At 36.6% G+C, this 15299-nt stretch overlaps 3 protein-coding genes across 3 annotated transcripts in view; all 3 read left to right on the plus strand.

Moving 5' to 3' along the window:
- The window catches only part of LOC129745198 (protein pinocchio), a 100393-nt gene that overhangs the window by 3276 nt on the left and 81818 nt on the right, over window positions 1–15299 (plus strand). The window contains exon 2 of the mRNA XM_055738124.1: window positions 10646–10877. Coding sequence (XP_055594099.1) covers window positions 10664–10877 — 214 coding nt within the window. The 5' untranslated portion in view covers window positions 10646–10663. The remainder of the gene's footprint in view (window positions 1–10645; window positions 10878–15299) is intronic.
- Window positions 1839–2829, plus strand: LOC129745199 (uncharacterized). The gene is made up of 3 exons (XM_055738126.1): window positions 1839–1978; window positions 2358–2558; window positions 2612–2829. Exons 1-3 carry the CDS (start codon window positions 1873–1875, stop codon window positions 2620–2622), a joined length of 318 nt encoding a protein of 105 aa, XP_055594101.1. The 5' UTR covers window positions 1839–1872; the 3' UTR covers window positions 2623–2829.
- Window positions 6330–6913, plus strand: LOC129742195 (general vesicular transport factor p115-like). Its single transcript, XM_055734057.1, has 2 exons — window positions 6330–6359; window positions 6422–6913. The coding sequence occupies exons 1-2, from the start codon at window positions 6330–6332 to the stop codon at window positions 6911–6913; spliced, it is 522 nt and encodes a 173-aa protein (XP_055590032.1).

A 15299-nucleotide genomic window follows, 5' to 3' on the forward strand; every position in this document is an offset into this window, starting at 1 on the left:
CTGTTTTAGTAGATCATTCATTTGTTATATACCAACCAAAATTGGAGGAATTTTTATTTAGGTTTTTTTTTAACCAGCCCATGTATGTGTGTTTTTAAATTTTACAACATTTTTCCGTTGCATCCATTTATTTATTTTTTTGTTATTTTGATTATTACTGAGCCCAACGCTCTAAATAGACCACATAATTGAGAGCTGACTAATCATGTAGAGTGTGTATCTTAAGTATTATTTTCTATAAACGCCAACACACTTTCTATTATACTTTGTACGAACAATCGCTGCATACCATTGAACAAAATTCTTCTAGCAAAGTTTTTTTTTGCGCAATTCCGCCCGAATAGCCAAGACCATGGTAATAATATAACAGAACAATGATTTTCAATTGAACTATAAACTTCATCGTAAAATCAAAATATTTACCAACCGATTTTAATGATGAAATCTCCATAATATTCAAAGTCACCGTGAACTATACCGTTTTTCCAAAATATTTCATAGTTGCCAAATATGCCAAAAGCACTGTATCACAGTGATATTCCTCTGATTATTAGAGCAAGTCCAATGGTGTTGGGAAAAAGTGGTAGGAATTTTGACGTCTGTAGCACAGATGGGAATTTTTCTATCGTGAAATATAGACCAAAAAGCTTGGCCGTCCACCGGTGTGATAGAATACGAAGGTATAAAATTGAAAGCAACCAGCGATGCCAAGAGAATTTGCTTTTCAGTAATTTTACTGACTTTTTGTATTTTGAATTCACCGTTTGAAAATTGAAATCAAATTCATTTTACTTGATCATTAACTTGAAATAGCAGTGCCAATATGAAAATTTTATTAGTTATATGTATGAATAAGTATTGTTTAAGTTATAATGCATCCCAATATTAAAATGTATTCTGCAGAATTAGGAGTTTTGTATTGGAGTGCATTTGATAAAACGAGTTGATAAAGTTTTTGAACTCTTTCTAAAACTTTCATTTTCAAAGTGATAATTAAGTAAGTGACAAATAAAAAGTATAGATATTTCAGACACAAGCTGAATTTTACTCCCGATACGACGCCTTACGTTTGATATGATTGACACTTGTCGAATCAACAGCGAGGGTTCCGTTTTCTTAAGATGATGGATCCATTAAAGACGGCGTTCTGAACTTGTTACCGTACATTCCGACGGAATATCTTTTTCAAATAAAAAAGCGAAACAATTTCCTACTCCCGAAAACCGCTCAAACAAAACATACCAACAGAATTTATTTATTCACACAGCTATCTGGCATCTCTGCGCCTCAAAATCTATTCGATTGGCAAGGGCATGAAAAAAATTGGCTGTAAGTTTTAAAGAGTTAATTAACTTCATTGCAATTCGTATCAATTTAAGTGATAAAAGATTTAAAAAAAAAAGAAAATATCACTTTATGTTTTAATCCTGAAATTGCTCAATTTCCTTTATTTTCCCCTCAACTGAGGTTTTGAGCATTAGATAGATGGCAGCACCTAAGCGTTTCATGCACGAATACTGTATTGCAACGCCGACTCTATCACTCGGTTCGGTGTTGCAAAACATCGTGTTTTTATATCACCCTCAGCCAAAAAGTGTTATACGATACAAATTTTGCAGCGCGAAACTGTTCGAATATCAGATTTTCCCAACACCGGTGTACGGGAAATGTGTTGTGATGTGTTGTAAACCTTCGAAATTTCCAACTCCATCTCAACCAGTGAACTTGCTCTTACTGTTACAGTGTTATTCATGGTAAAATGCAAATCCAAACCATAACAAAATTGGTAAATATTTGCTACTTTTGCACATTTATAATTTTTCGTGTAGAGAATTTTTTTTCTCGTTCAGACGAACGTCATTTTTTGCACGAATGTGTCGTGGTTTTTGCGATCGGAACCAGCAAATCCAGACAATTTACGCGAGGAACTGGCCGGATAGCGGATTGGATAAGAATGCCGTCACCTCCGGTAATGCTGGTGAGTACTTTTATTTTTAAATACACGCAGAAAAAGAACGGGGAGTCGTTTCAACAAAACGGTTTTGTTGATTTATTTTATATTTTCAATGCAGATTATTTCATAACTATCACAAAATAAAGGAATAGAAATAATAATAAAAAATAGTAATTTGCACACACACATTTTTTATTACCTTGAATTTCAATTTGGGTTATTTTTATGCGAAAAAGAGTTTATTATAATAACCGTGTAAATTAAAATCGATAAGTCGAAAAAAGAAAAAAAAAACCGAAAATTGGTCCGCCGGTTCTCATGGAACGTTAAAGTTTTCCAGTTAAAGTGAGGTTTTATGGTAAAACTGTGCTGTTGATTTATTTAATTACGTGTTTTTTTCCAGAAAAATCGTTGGTTTGCAGATTCATAGGCCGAAATAACATTTTTCATCTATGCTGGAAGTTATCACCGCTGCCGCAGAGATGGATGAAATTTCAAAAACATCCAAGTCCGTTTCACATAGATCCCGGAGACGGCCAGAAAGTTCAGCAGCAGTCGGCTTATTTTGCAGCTGTTTTGTCCGCTATACTAAACTGGGCCATAGGTAAATATACACAGATTTACATTTGAAAAGTCGTTCTGATTGCTTTTTTTTAGCTGGTGTGTGAATGCCCTAAACAACAGCCGGCTGGCTATTTGGATTTCGGCAAATTTTGGATCGTTGGCAAATTGCACTTTGCCCCGACCTTGGGCCGACGTCAGCACCTTCTTACTCTCCCGATGGTAGCAGGTTATGAACGTGGAACTGCCGCCTGCCGCTGCTGCAGGGTGCCACTGCATCGTATTGGGGAATCAGCAGTGAGGAACGACAAAACTCATATGTAGCTATAGTGTTAGTATCATAAGTTTTTATTTAATTAAAGGTTTTTGAAAAATTGAAATATATTTTTGTTCAATCATCATTCTTTGAAATCCAATAAATAACATACATCCAAATAGAAACCAACCAAATTTTTGCTTTCATCTCGAATAACAATATTGTTTTGTCTCAATTCGAATTCGAATTTACTTTCGTACCAAAATTTTATTATTTTGACAGCAATTATGTATCATTTTTAAAAAGGGTGTATTTTATTTTCAATCAAACGATAAGTTTAATTCAAATCGATACTTTTATTCAGTGTGGCCAAAAATATATTTGTGCTTTTTCCCAACCAAAATTTTTATTATTTTTGGCCGAAATCTTATTATTTTTAAAATATATTTTTCTGCGTGTAGGATAACAAATTTATAAAGAAATTTCTTTTATTCTAGATGCAAAAGACAAAGTGACCCAGCGGCAGCTAAGTACCACATAAAATGCCTGATGGACTTTTGGAAATGGACGAATTTATAATTTGCATACAATTCGAAACCATAAATAAAAAATGAACCAAACGAAAAAAAACAAGTTATTAATTTTAAGAGGAAATATAAACGAAAAACAAATAAAAACATTAATAAAACCATGATATTTCAAGGTCCCGACAGTTTTGATAAACCGTGAATTAACATTGATGTTCATAATGTTTGAACGATTGAAATTCATGGGAAAACAATGAATTTCACAGTTTGGTTGAGAAAATAGGAAGCTGTAAAAACTATAAATTTCATCGTTTTGTGTTTTCAAATGTATGGAAAAAAGTTGTTTTTTTCATTGTTAAGTTGCTTAACAACCCCCTTTTTTCATGGTAAATTTTGCCATAACCATGAATATCACTGTCAAAAAATATGAAGTTGACAGTGCATTCAAGGTTTCATCTACCATGACTTGTATAGCTTCAACCATAATATTCATGGTTGCGTGAAAATGAAATTCATGGTCTTTTCATGATGTTTTTCTATTCGGGCGTTTACCTTTAAAAAGCTTTATAAATAAGAAAAATGTGAGTTAATTTGATGGAGCGTGAAAACTAAACGCAAATTCCTCCTTGATGCAGTCCTGTGCATTCGTCGGATTTGTGGAGCAAAACAAAAACATCAAACTGATTGAAGGAAAACACAAAAAAGACTACTGAAATCTCTTCATTTTTCGTGCAGGTAGGTGCAGGTAAACAATTACCAAATAATCCAGTTCCTGCTTCAATTTGCTTTTTTTTTTAAGCCTTTTTAAACGATGACACCGTTAACAAAATCACCTTTAAGCTCTGAACCTCCTATACTACCATCACCAACAGGGAACAGGCATCACCCTCTGTGTCGAACGAGACTCGCAGAACCGTCGATCTTTTGGAGGTTCAATAAGCAGGCAGGGGCTCATAAGTATCAAGCAAAGCAAGGCAAACAGTTCAGAAGGCACATAATGGTTGGACTACCCCGAACACAATCCCTCAAAGCCACGCTCTAAACTGCCAGATGCACCATCCGATGTTATACTAGATGTGAAGTCCTCAAGCACGACTAGAAACGACCTGGATTCAAGTCGATGGGTATAAACCAATACATCAAATGAAGCTCCAACCATCCAACAAGCTCATCTACGTTTACTTGTTCTTCTGATTCTCGAAATTCATCTATAAGATTCTCCACACGTGATCTTTCGTTTATGATGTCAACCTCTTTCTGGAAACCACCGGCAACAGTGACAACTGACAAAGATTCTGCACTTGCACTCTCAAAAAGGCTTCTAACATTTAGACATATCAACTGGAAACACTAAACTTTACATTCAGGACTTGATAATGTGAATTTCTCTATGTTTATGTTTTTAAGACTTCTATTTATATTTCTTTCGTAGGACCTGCAGATTTAATGGTAGCATCCGAATCCAGTGTGGAAATTTCATTCACCATTTCTAGAATCCAGCACAAATTCTAGTTTCCAGACCTACCCTCAACACACATTGGTCATTGGAGCCCGGAAAATGAAATAATCCACGAAAACCCACATAATGCTTTTCAACCTCAACCGACTCAAATCGGTGAAAACTCAATCATTTCATTACCCTACCGAGGCCAACTTACCATTACGTCGACTTGGCACTTGATGGATTTACCGAATCATCCACTTAAGCTTTGAAATTGATCCAAGAGCATCACTCTCCGTTTCCAATACAGTGTTAAGACTATAAAAATATCTTTCTCAATTTGTCAGATCAAAATTCATTGCGAGCTTCTTAAGGAACGCGAAGAAATCTAAACCGGAAAATGCCAAAATTCGTCATTCTATATCTACCTTGCCACTGGACCAAACTTTAAATGAGTTACAGTTAAATTAGCCGAATATAATTTTACTATTTAATTTATACTATTCAAGTTATGTGTACTTCTAAAAACACAGCAAGCGAAAAAAACGGGATATTTTTAATTCGGTCCGTAATGTGTTAAATTACCCGTTGGAAAATTTTATCAATCATAATTTCATTTTTCATTTTTTTTTTTTTTAGATTGAATTTCACAATCAATTGATGTAGATCAAGAGATCCAACTTATAATGATTTAGGTCAAGTTCAGATTCTCTTTCCAGTCAGCATATCTTATTTTGACGAATAAATGATACAAATTTAAAATAGAACTAGTATTAGGCTTAACACTTAACAGTGGCTTTCTTTCTTGAGTCAGTTCATCACATAGATTCAGACTTCAGGATGAATACAAAATTAACATATGGATTCAGACACCACCTAAGCAAGCTAGGATTCCTATTTTCAAACATTCCAGGAATTTTTAGATTTCGGCCTCCTATTTTAGGGCAGATTAATTACTGTTTCAGAACTTAAACTTTCATCTCCAATAACCCGCGTATGATTTATGTTACCGAACCAACATTTTCCAATCGACATAATCTACCATTTCCTTTTTTTTATGGTTTCAGCATTCAATCTCAGCTATATCCAAAAAAGTTAGATCAATCTACATAGGCACACCAAAACTTATACTTTCTCTATGAAACAAGTGTACATCATACATATTATTTGCGCACGACTGTACAAGTAATATTAGTACAGGAGATTATCAAATTAATAACTCAAATATTTACTCATCATAGAACTAAGATCATTTATTGATGTCAATCAAAATACATTTTGTCATAGGACAAGAATTAAGATATGCACAGCATTCAAACCATCCATAAAAATCAAATACTATATTTAACGAGAAATTAAGACATAGTCTATAGGGAACAGACAGACAGACAAACATTCATTTTTATATATATAGATAACTATTTTGACTCCTCAGCTGTCATCACAAAAACCGTAAGCAATTTTGGAAATGGAGCAGAAAACATCACTGAACTAACATTGAGTCAGGAGGCTTCAGGACTGGTGGGACAGTACAAAGACATAATTCGGGATCAGGACAATCGTTTAAAGAACTTGCAAGAACAACTACAAATGGCTGAAGCTGTTTCCGCACAGTTGAAGGTAAGACTTCCCTAAGCTTTTTCTTTAAAGATCGAAACTCACAGAAAATAATATCTCCACAGGTGAATCTGGAACAAGCACAGACAACCAACTCCCAACTGTCGGACCAGAACATATTGCTCAAAGCTCAACTTCAGGCGGCATCTGATTTGCAGAAAAACACACAACAATCGCCATTCCACGTCCTTTCTGCGCAGGGTGAAACTCCTCACCATCAGGCAGCGATGGAAAGCCTCCAGAATCAACTGTCTGCTGTTACGTTCCAACAGCAGGAACAACAGTCCAAAACAATCTATTTGGAAGCCGAAAACCGGCGTTTGCTCGATGAGCTAGATGGCTTCCGATCGAGGGTTAGCGAAGCGGAGAAATCTGCTACCGAAAGTCGTAGTGATTTGGACAAACTTCGTCGAGACCAGGAAGATCTGATGGAGTTGCTGACGGATCAGGAAACTAAGATAGGATCTTATCGGCAGTTGCTAAAACAACTGGGTCACAAGTTGGATGATGATAGTGACGAAGATGAGGAAGAAAAAGCTGAAAACGGAGAAACTTGAACTCCAACAATAGTGCAATAGTATGTGCTTGCTTCTCATGTTCGAAAATAGATTTGTTCAGTCGTATGTCAAATTTTAGTTTTGGTATGCTTTTCAATTGTAGCTTGATTCAGGTTCGTACTATTAATATAATATTATAAATGCAATGAACATACACGAGTATTAAAATACTTGGCTCTTTGATTTTCACTTTATAGAATAAAAGATTTATCAAAATCTTTCATTAAATTTTGTTTTTCTTAGGACACAAAGTAAACTTTTGTCAACATAAGTATTGAATTGGAAATTATTTAACTCATAAACGGTCTAACATGTGAATTGAAGACTTTTAGGAGTTTGAAGGCTTGTAACTTCGAACATGACACTCCGTTTCGTTCGAGGGCCGCTTAGTTTCCCGAGGCATTTAAACAATAAAATATTCATAGAAATGCATTGCATCAAAACAACAAAATAAGTCATCCCATCGAAGTTGCCTTTTCAAATTTCTAAATAGCTAGCTTAAATACTTCGTCATATAATAAAAAAAAAGTAAAAAGTAAAAAACTGAACTTTATCGCATCACTTTTTTTATTTAATTAATTAATTAATAAATAAAAAAGTTATGATGATTAAGTTAATAACTTAATATTTGGCTTAGATATTCCCAGTTTTTCAACTCATTTTCTTGAATTCTGAACGCATCACAGAAATCAGACTTTAAAAAATTGAAAAATTTATATGAAGAAGAATTTTTATGGAAAACATTTTTTTCTTAAATTTAAAGTACACCATATAAAAGCTTATATTAAAAGCTATCATTTGACCCATTCACATTTTTACACACTAAATTGGTCTATGGTAAAAATGAGTAAATAATTATTTTTTTCAAAAGTCAAAAACTTTAAATCCTTGCCAAAAAGGTTCGAAACATTCACAACTTTCAAATTTACTTACGCAAAGAAAACGCGACATTCTCTCACAAAATTGCTTAACTGAATGAATTCGTTTTTTTCTTGCACGCTCAACCAATAATCCCAACCTTTCGGGATATAGAAACTTAAACACACAGAAAAATATCAGTTTCTTTTTGTTTAACATATTGATTACTGTTTCGCGATTGAGTGACTAGAAACGTACAAAACTACCCTTTTTTTAATGAGAAGAATTTTCAATTCATAACGATAATAACAATTAATATTCAATTATAGAATTAGCTGTCAAGTTGATACTGTTACTACTATTAACCTTATTTCCTACACATGGGTGCAATTGAACGACTCTGGATACTTAGTACCCCTACGCCATAAAGTCCACCTGGGGCCTCAGGTCATAATTCCCATCCGGACCTGCATCGAAGGCTGTAGGCAAAATGGGAGTCCAAGTCCGCGCCTCATCAGCTTACTCAGTTTCAAGTAGAAAACCCAAGATATATATACCCTGCCTCTTGTTACGCTTCAAGACTAAGTACCTCTTCTCTGACGACCTTTACTTGTAACTCGAGGCTCGCTTGGTTTCCACGACTATCGTGCGCTCCGCCTCTGTTCGAGACCACTGCAAGAGATCAATGACCTCTCCTCTAACGACTCGAGATCTTGGCTCCGCTTGGTTTGGCTCGAGGCCCTCTCCACTTTGCCCGTCCGTGTGCCGAATCGAGAGCAGCTTATACTAGACTCGCGCCTGACTCGAGTGACTCACCAGCCGACGACGTGAAGTCACTCTACCCGACAGTATTCCGCGGCGTGAATATTCTTCCCCCTACAAGTTCGACTGCGAAGAAGGGTTGAGTCTTATCCCCGCAGCTTCCATCTTCCTCTAGCAAGACCGAGATATGCATGACCTCCGCCACAACATCAGCAGCTACCGGTATGCGCTGATTACTCGCAGGTTCATCAGCCGCTGGTCACTGCAGAGTTTTTGCAGGTTACACTGCCTGCTCAAGGCTACCGCTCCGTACCGCAAAATGGACGAGGTCACACTCGCCAGGACCCTCCTTCTGCTGCAGCGGATCGCCGAGTTATTCGACATGGCCCATGAGAGCGATGCTGTCGCCATTACCGCTCTTTTACAGGCGTAGTCGACGTGGGCCGTAAAGCTCCGCCGGTCGTCGATCATCACTGGCTCCAGTCCCTCGCTGGTCATACACTGTAGTTGGCGGTTACGGAAGTAACACTCCATGCCGGAGTCCTCATATGAATGAGCGACGACGCAATCGCTGCTCAACTGATGCTGTTGAAGGCGTTCTTCACGCCCAGGGTGACCACTGCGTCTGGCTTCGTCTGCCCCTTCGATGACACGTCGAATGGCATCCACCGTTCCGAAAACCGAACTGTTTATAGGATAGGCCGTTCGCACTTTCTGTGTAGAGTTGGATCCTGCTCTGGATCACCTTCTCTAGCACCTTTCCAGCAGTATCCAGGAGACATATCGGGCGATATGCTGATGGGTCACCTGGTGGATTGCCCGGTTTTGGCAGGACGTCTGAGAAGACCCTATAATCCACGTACTGTTGCAGTGACGACGGGAACATTTCAGGATGTTCCATGAGCGCGGCCTTCACTGCTGCATTAGGGATGCCATCCGGACCCGGAGCTTTGTTCAACTGAAGAGACTTAGCGATGTCGCGCAGTTCTTCCAGTGCAATCCTTCCCTTGACCATGTAACTTCCACGTGCCGTGGGAACAGCTCGTTGACGATTTCTCGCAGTTTGTTCGGACACATTCCTGTGGCGTACCACCACTCCGCGTCTTTTCCATGACAATCCTGTAAGCGTCGCTCCAGAGATTGTCATTGGCGTCCTCGCAGGGTAGTCTGAATCGGCCTTTTTGTTTGCCTTGATTGCCCTGCAGAAGGCAGACCTTGCAATTGCGTAGGGCACTCTTCGCTCCGCTCTCGCTGACTGGGACCTCGCTCTTTGTATATGTCGCCTAGCCCTTAGGCAGGTAGTACGCAGGTCCGCGATTTCCGTCGTCCATCAGTAGACGGGTTGCAGAGTGTCCTTCCGCTTGGCCCTCCTTGTCATCGCAGCGTCACATGCGCGTGCGAGTACCTTCGTCAGGTTTTCCGCGGACAGGTTCCGCTCCCAATTTAACACTTTTGCCTTCAGAGGCGTGCTCCTATTGTCGTACCTCTTCTACCTGCCCGCGTACTTGTGCCCACACGATAACGAATCGCAAAGTGATCGCTATTGGTGAACGCATCGCTTACCCTCCAGTCGTTCGTCCAGCCTGGACCTCTGAAGGTGACGTCAATGATGGACTCGCTCCCTTTCCTGTAGTAGGTCCTTGGATCACCCACATTCCCCAGGTCTACGCCTTGCCAGAGCTTCCAATAGAATCTGGCCCCTGGGGTTTGTGAGGCGACTATCCCATTCTACGGCTCACGCGTTGAAGTCCCCGCCTATCCAACGGGGCTCCTGCCCGTGAGACCTGCAACGATTTTGTCCACCATGACACCGAACCGCCGAACGCCGAATTACTGCCATCCGAGGTCCTGCGATACGGGTCTGCCACTAACGCCACGTCCTGCTTTTCCTCAAATGCCATCTGCCGCAACAGCTGGTGTGCTGAGTGGCAGTGGTTGAGGTTGACCTGAACCGCAAGTCATGCAATTGTTAAAAGTTTTAGGAAACAATGATTTTTGACCGGTGTTCGAAACATTTATAGCGCATAATTAAAACTAAACAGAACAACCGAAAATTACTATCTACTGTTTATTTATCTCATGAACTTTAAAATTTATTTATTTTTATTCCAGTTCCCGCTAAATTCAACCATGAAATCCTTCGGAGTGCATTCGTCGCCCCAAGCGACCGCAATCGTCTCGGAGTGGGAGGATAATGTTGCGTTCGATTCGGACGATCCAGATTTTTTCACCGAAAGTGGAACAGCAGCAGCATCGGCAGCAAAAGTTCTAACTCGATCGTCTACCTGCTTCAATGTTGGTGGGGCCACCCTCAACCATTCCGGATTTCCACGATTTCTAAAAGGTAAGTTTATGACGGTTTATTTTTTTAGTGGGTCAACTGTTGGTTGTGGGCCATAATAACAAAGTACTGCAAGTTTACAATCGTTTTTGTATTCTGGGCAACCGTAATGTATGTTTTCAACCGCTGTACAGCTCGAATAAATATTTTTTGCCACAATTTGCCAGAGTGCTAATCGTATAGATTAACTCCGGTCCATCACTTCCAGGCAGCAGCAATCTGCCGGGTCTCTTCGGATGAAAACAGATGACGCACTTCGGAGTGTAATATCTTTTTTTTTTTGTCTGTATGTCAACTCGAGTCATGCCACAAATAGATACATATTTGTACGATATGGTCATAGCACCACAGATTTGCCACAGATCTACACGCGAAGTTCAGCTGGAACCCTTGAACCCGCCGTGTTTGCTACTTATTTACTACGTCCTAGTTTGTTTGTTATCGGTTGAGTGCGCTAGTCAGGATCGTAAATAATAAGCATCATTTTCAGTATAGTCATTGTTAATTACAATGCTTGATAACGTTAAAAAATACAAAAAAAAAACACTAAAATGCAAAAAAAGTACGTTACACAGATTTTAAGTATATTTAAGAATATTTCTAACATCACTGTAAGATGTACCAAATTGGCACTTTTTTGAATTATCAAAACGCCTGTAGCCTTAAAAGTTTTATTTTTTCCCAAACTGACATATGTTTTTTTTTTAAAAAAATTTAAATGAGAATCAGGTACGCAAGTTTCGGTTTGCTGTTTTTAATGATAAATACAGTAAAAAAATTCTTCCCATGTAATGCAAGACAAATTTTAATATATGATCCTTATTGGAACATTGTCTGGCTACAACTTTGTTATAACCTCTCAAACAGAGTAGTTTTTCATTCATTATAAGAATCTGCCAAGACTGTCTCAAATACGTACAAAGTTCAAATCGGGAAAAATGAAATTTCAATTTTGATGACAAATAAATTAAAAATACATGCATGCACCTCATTCAGAACAGAATTAAGCTAAAAAATGTGTAAAAAACCACTCTACTACATACATGTATAGGCTCGTATGCTCGTATGTATTAAGTTTGATCAATCGAAACTATCAAAATTTTATTGGTTTTCATACCTACTTGCAGAAAAGCTCACCTCACCAAGAGATACAAAATTTCATTGCATGTAGCACAACGTGACGATTATGCAAAAACTGCATTCATTGTCGGCGTTCATCCGCAACTCGGTTGCGAACCTTTTTTGACGTCTATGTAAATAATGTGCTGCCAGTCACAAACCGTCATTGATTTGAAGTTTCCTGGCTAGTAAAATGATAGAAGTGAGAATTACAATTTGCATAAACAGTTTACGCGTGTTACGTTAAAGTGGATTAAACATTTCATTCAACTTTAATAGTTTTTTTTCGAAAGTTACGATTGGAAAGATTGTTTTTTTTTCAAGATTCTTATTCATATGTTAAAAAATGATCGAAGAAATTATATTTTTTGGTTTATTTTTAAAACTTTTATAACTATATTTTCAATTTTTTCTACATCCTAAATATTTGAATCTAATTTTTTTTGTTGCTATCAAATCCTTGTTCCATTTTTGTGTTCCACTGAACCCCGATAGATTAACCCAGCTGACTGATATCATAGATAACGGCATTTCACGTTAATTTTGCTGAACCGCATTCACACGATAAAAAGGAGCGATAAAATTTTGCAAAATCGATCCGGGCGGGGTGCCGCGCAAAGACTGGCCTCTGCTGGTGATAAGATTATTGTAACCGAGAATCCTCCTCCGAATTAAATTATATAAATAAATGTATATCAGCCTTGACTTGCATCTTTACCTGCCTGTTTCCAAGAGAGATATAATATGGTAAAAAAAAACAATCTGTTGTAGCTTGGGTATTACATTAAAGCTTGCCCGATCAAAGATGGGTGCCCGTGAAATTAACATTTTGGTTTGGGTTTTTCCATGGTGGTTATTTTTCAACCACCATCCTGAGATCTTCGTGGCTTAGCAATTGAAATTTGATTTACAACTTAATATTTTCAATAATAATAATAAATTAACAGTAAATTTAATATTAACTGAGAAGGTGAAATGCAAAGAAATTCGGTATTCAGTTCAATTGCTCATAGATTGTCCTACCGAGATTTCCCGGGATCAGGTGAAACGAGGAAAAAGAGGGTTCTTTCTTGATCTATGGCTTATACTTAAACATTTTTTTTTAAACCGATTTGCTTTAAAATGTTTTTTATTCGAAAACTTAGTGTAAAAGTGAAAAACTACAAAGAATCTATAAAACCAAACAATTGCAATAAAAAAAACGCTACGAAAAGAATCTGCAATGCGCAAACTATTGACAGTAGTAAAATCTTGTGCAAAGAAATGACAGATTTTGAAATAAAACGACAGTTAATTGAAAATTTACAAGATCTGATGAATAATCTGAAGTCTAGCTAACCAACTTCTTTTGATAGTTAAAAATCTTTTTCAATTTTTTTCAAATTTTCGCTACAACAATCAGTTTAGTTTGTCAATAAAAGTACTTACTTATTTGGTCTTGGGCTTTTAATTGCTAATTGAATTTATGAGGCATTAAAAAAGTTTTTTTTTTGTTTCGATTATAGTCGTTTTATTATCTTTATGACATTGCATGGAAAATCTAAAGACAGCAAAATGTTAGAATTTTAATAGATTTTGTAGTCATATTTTTTTAAAAACTCTAATATCGCTCAAACAGTTTTTACAAGCAATCGAATGAAAATTAGGTTTTTCAGACAACTTTTTTGAACTTTTTGCGACCATTTCATTAAAAAAAAAATTAAAAAAATATTTCTTGGCTTCATGATGTAGACATTAACTTCAGCTTTCATATGCAAATATTTTTTTGGACGTGTAATATATAAACTACAGCAGTTTTCCTGAGGCATGTTTTTTCGGATTTTTTTTCTTTCATGCTGAATAATGAAAAAACTAGAAGCTTTAGCTATATATAATGTTCTAAACATATTTTACTGACATTACAAGGTTCCTATTGATATAAGTTTTATATGAAGTTCATAATAATTCAAACGACTTGAATAGATTTTACTTTTGTGGTGTCAAAATGACACCCAAAGTCGGAAAAGGGAGTTTTTTTGTCCAGGCTTCCAGGGTTCGTCCATAAAAAAAGTAAAGATGCAATATTGAAGAACTTTTGAATTCATTTAGGGTCCCCGAAAAAAATTTTGTATTTTGAAGCTTCTGAAAAAAGTTACAAGCCTTCAAACTTGCAATGGTGTCAAAATGACACCCTAATGCGGATGAGGGTTAATCAATTTGTGCATTTTTTTGGCAAAACTGTAGAACATTATAAAGGTTTGGAAATTGAAGGTTGCTCGATGACCGCGAGTCATTTTTACTTCACAGAAAAAAGTTATAGAAGTGTTCTTATTGTTTATTTTTCTCAATTCTTCAGAAAATGGAATTTTGACAACATTCTTAGGAAATATTTACCCAAATTAAATATCAGATATTTCTTAAACAATAAGTCCAATCATTTTGCAGTCTTCAACAAAGTTCATAAATAAGCTAAAATCTTTAATATCAAATATTCACTATTCCACCAGTGTCAGAAATGCTATCGTTTTAAATTTCTAAAAATTGTTGAATTTAATATTTTTAAAAGCGATGTATCTTTGAGTATATAATATCTAGATAAAATCTGAATCCTTGATAAGATGGAGGATATTCAAAGGATTCTAAATCATTTTTTGTTTTTCAAGTAGGTTTGTTAGTTCGTCAGTTATCAATGATCGATTTTACCCAAAAATGATCAATTTCAAAATTCCCACAGGCCATATAACTAAAACAAGAGCTTATAGACAAAATCGGACAAATGATTCGAATTCAGGGGCCAAAATCATCCAAAAACAATAATTGAAACATAAGCACCAAAAAATGCTGTTCCCTACTATAATCATTAAAATTAAAATTTACATTACATTGGTTGAACGTGGTCTAAGAACACTTAACTGAATCATAATCTTACTGTAATTTTAGAGTTATTTAGTATTGTCTCATATAAACTATAAAAAATTCTGCTTATTTTGAGGAAAAAGACGTATTCAACAGATTTTCCTTGTTGTACCAATGAACTGTTAAATGATGTTAAAGTTTGATTTTTTGCTGTGGAAGTCAGTAAACTATTTAAAAGTTTTTCAAGAAAAAAAAGCGGGACATTTAGAGGAAAAAGCGGGACGGCGGGACATTCAACAAAAAAGCGGGACATGCCCCGCTTTTGCGGGACAGATGGCAACCTTACCTTAATCCATTAAAGGGTTTTTCAACAATTTGAGATCAAAATATGTATTTAACTTGTTCTACGTTTTTCTTGTTAGACTCAGAAAATTTCAAATCAAATCGGCTAATTACCATCAAAATATGAGG

This window comes from Uranotaenia lowii, chromosome 2 (assembly GCF_029784155.1).
Source record: "Uranotaenia lowii strain MFRU-FL chromosome 2, ASM2978415v1, whole genome shotgun sequence".
Lineage (NCBI taxonomy): Eukaryota > Metazoa > Arthropoda > Insecta > Diptera > Culicidae > Uranotaenia > Uranotaenia lowii.

Bases quoted from the DNA above. Each gene is read 5' to 3' on its own strand.
- LOC129745199 (XM_055738126.1), top strand. From the start codon at position 1,873: ATGTGTCGTGGTTTTTGCGATCGGAACCAGCAAATCCAGACAATTTAC. The intron at 1,979-2,357 runs GTGAGTACTTTT...GTTTTTTTCCAG, and splicing joins CGTCACCTCCGGTAATGCTG to AAAAATCGTTGGTTTGCAGA.
- LOC129742195 (XM_055734057.1), top strand. From the start codon at position 6,330: ATGGCTGAAGCTGTTTCCGCACAGTTGAAG. The intron at 6,360-6,421 runs GTAAGACTTCCC...ATATCTCCACAG, and splicing joins CTGTTTCCGCACAGTTGAAG to GTGAATCTGGAACAAGCACA.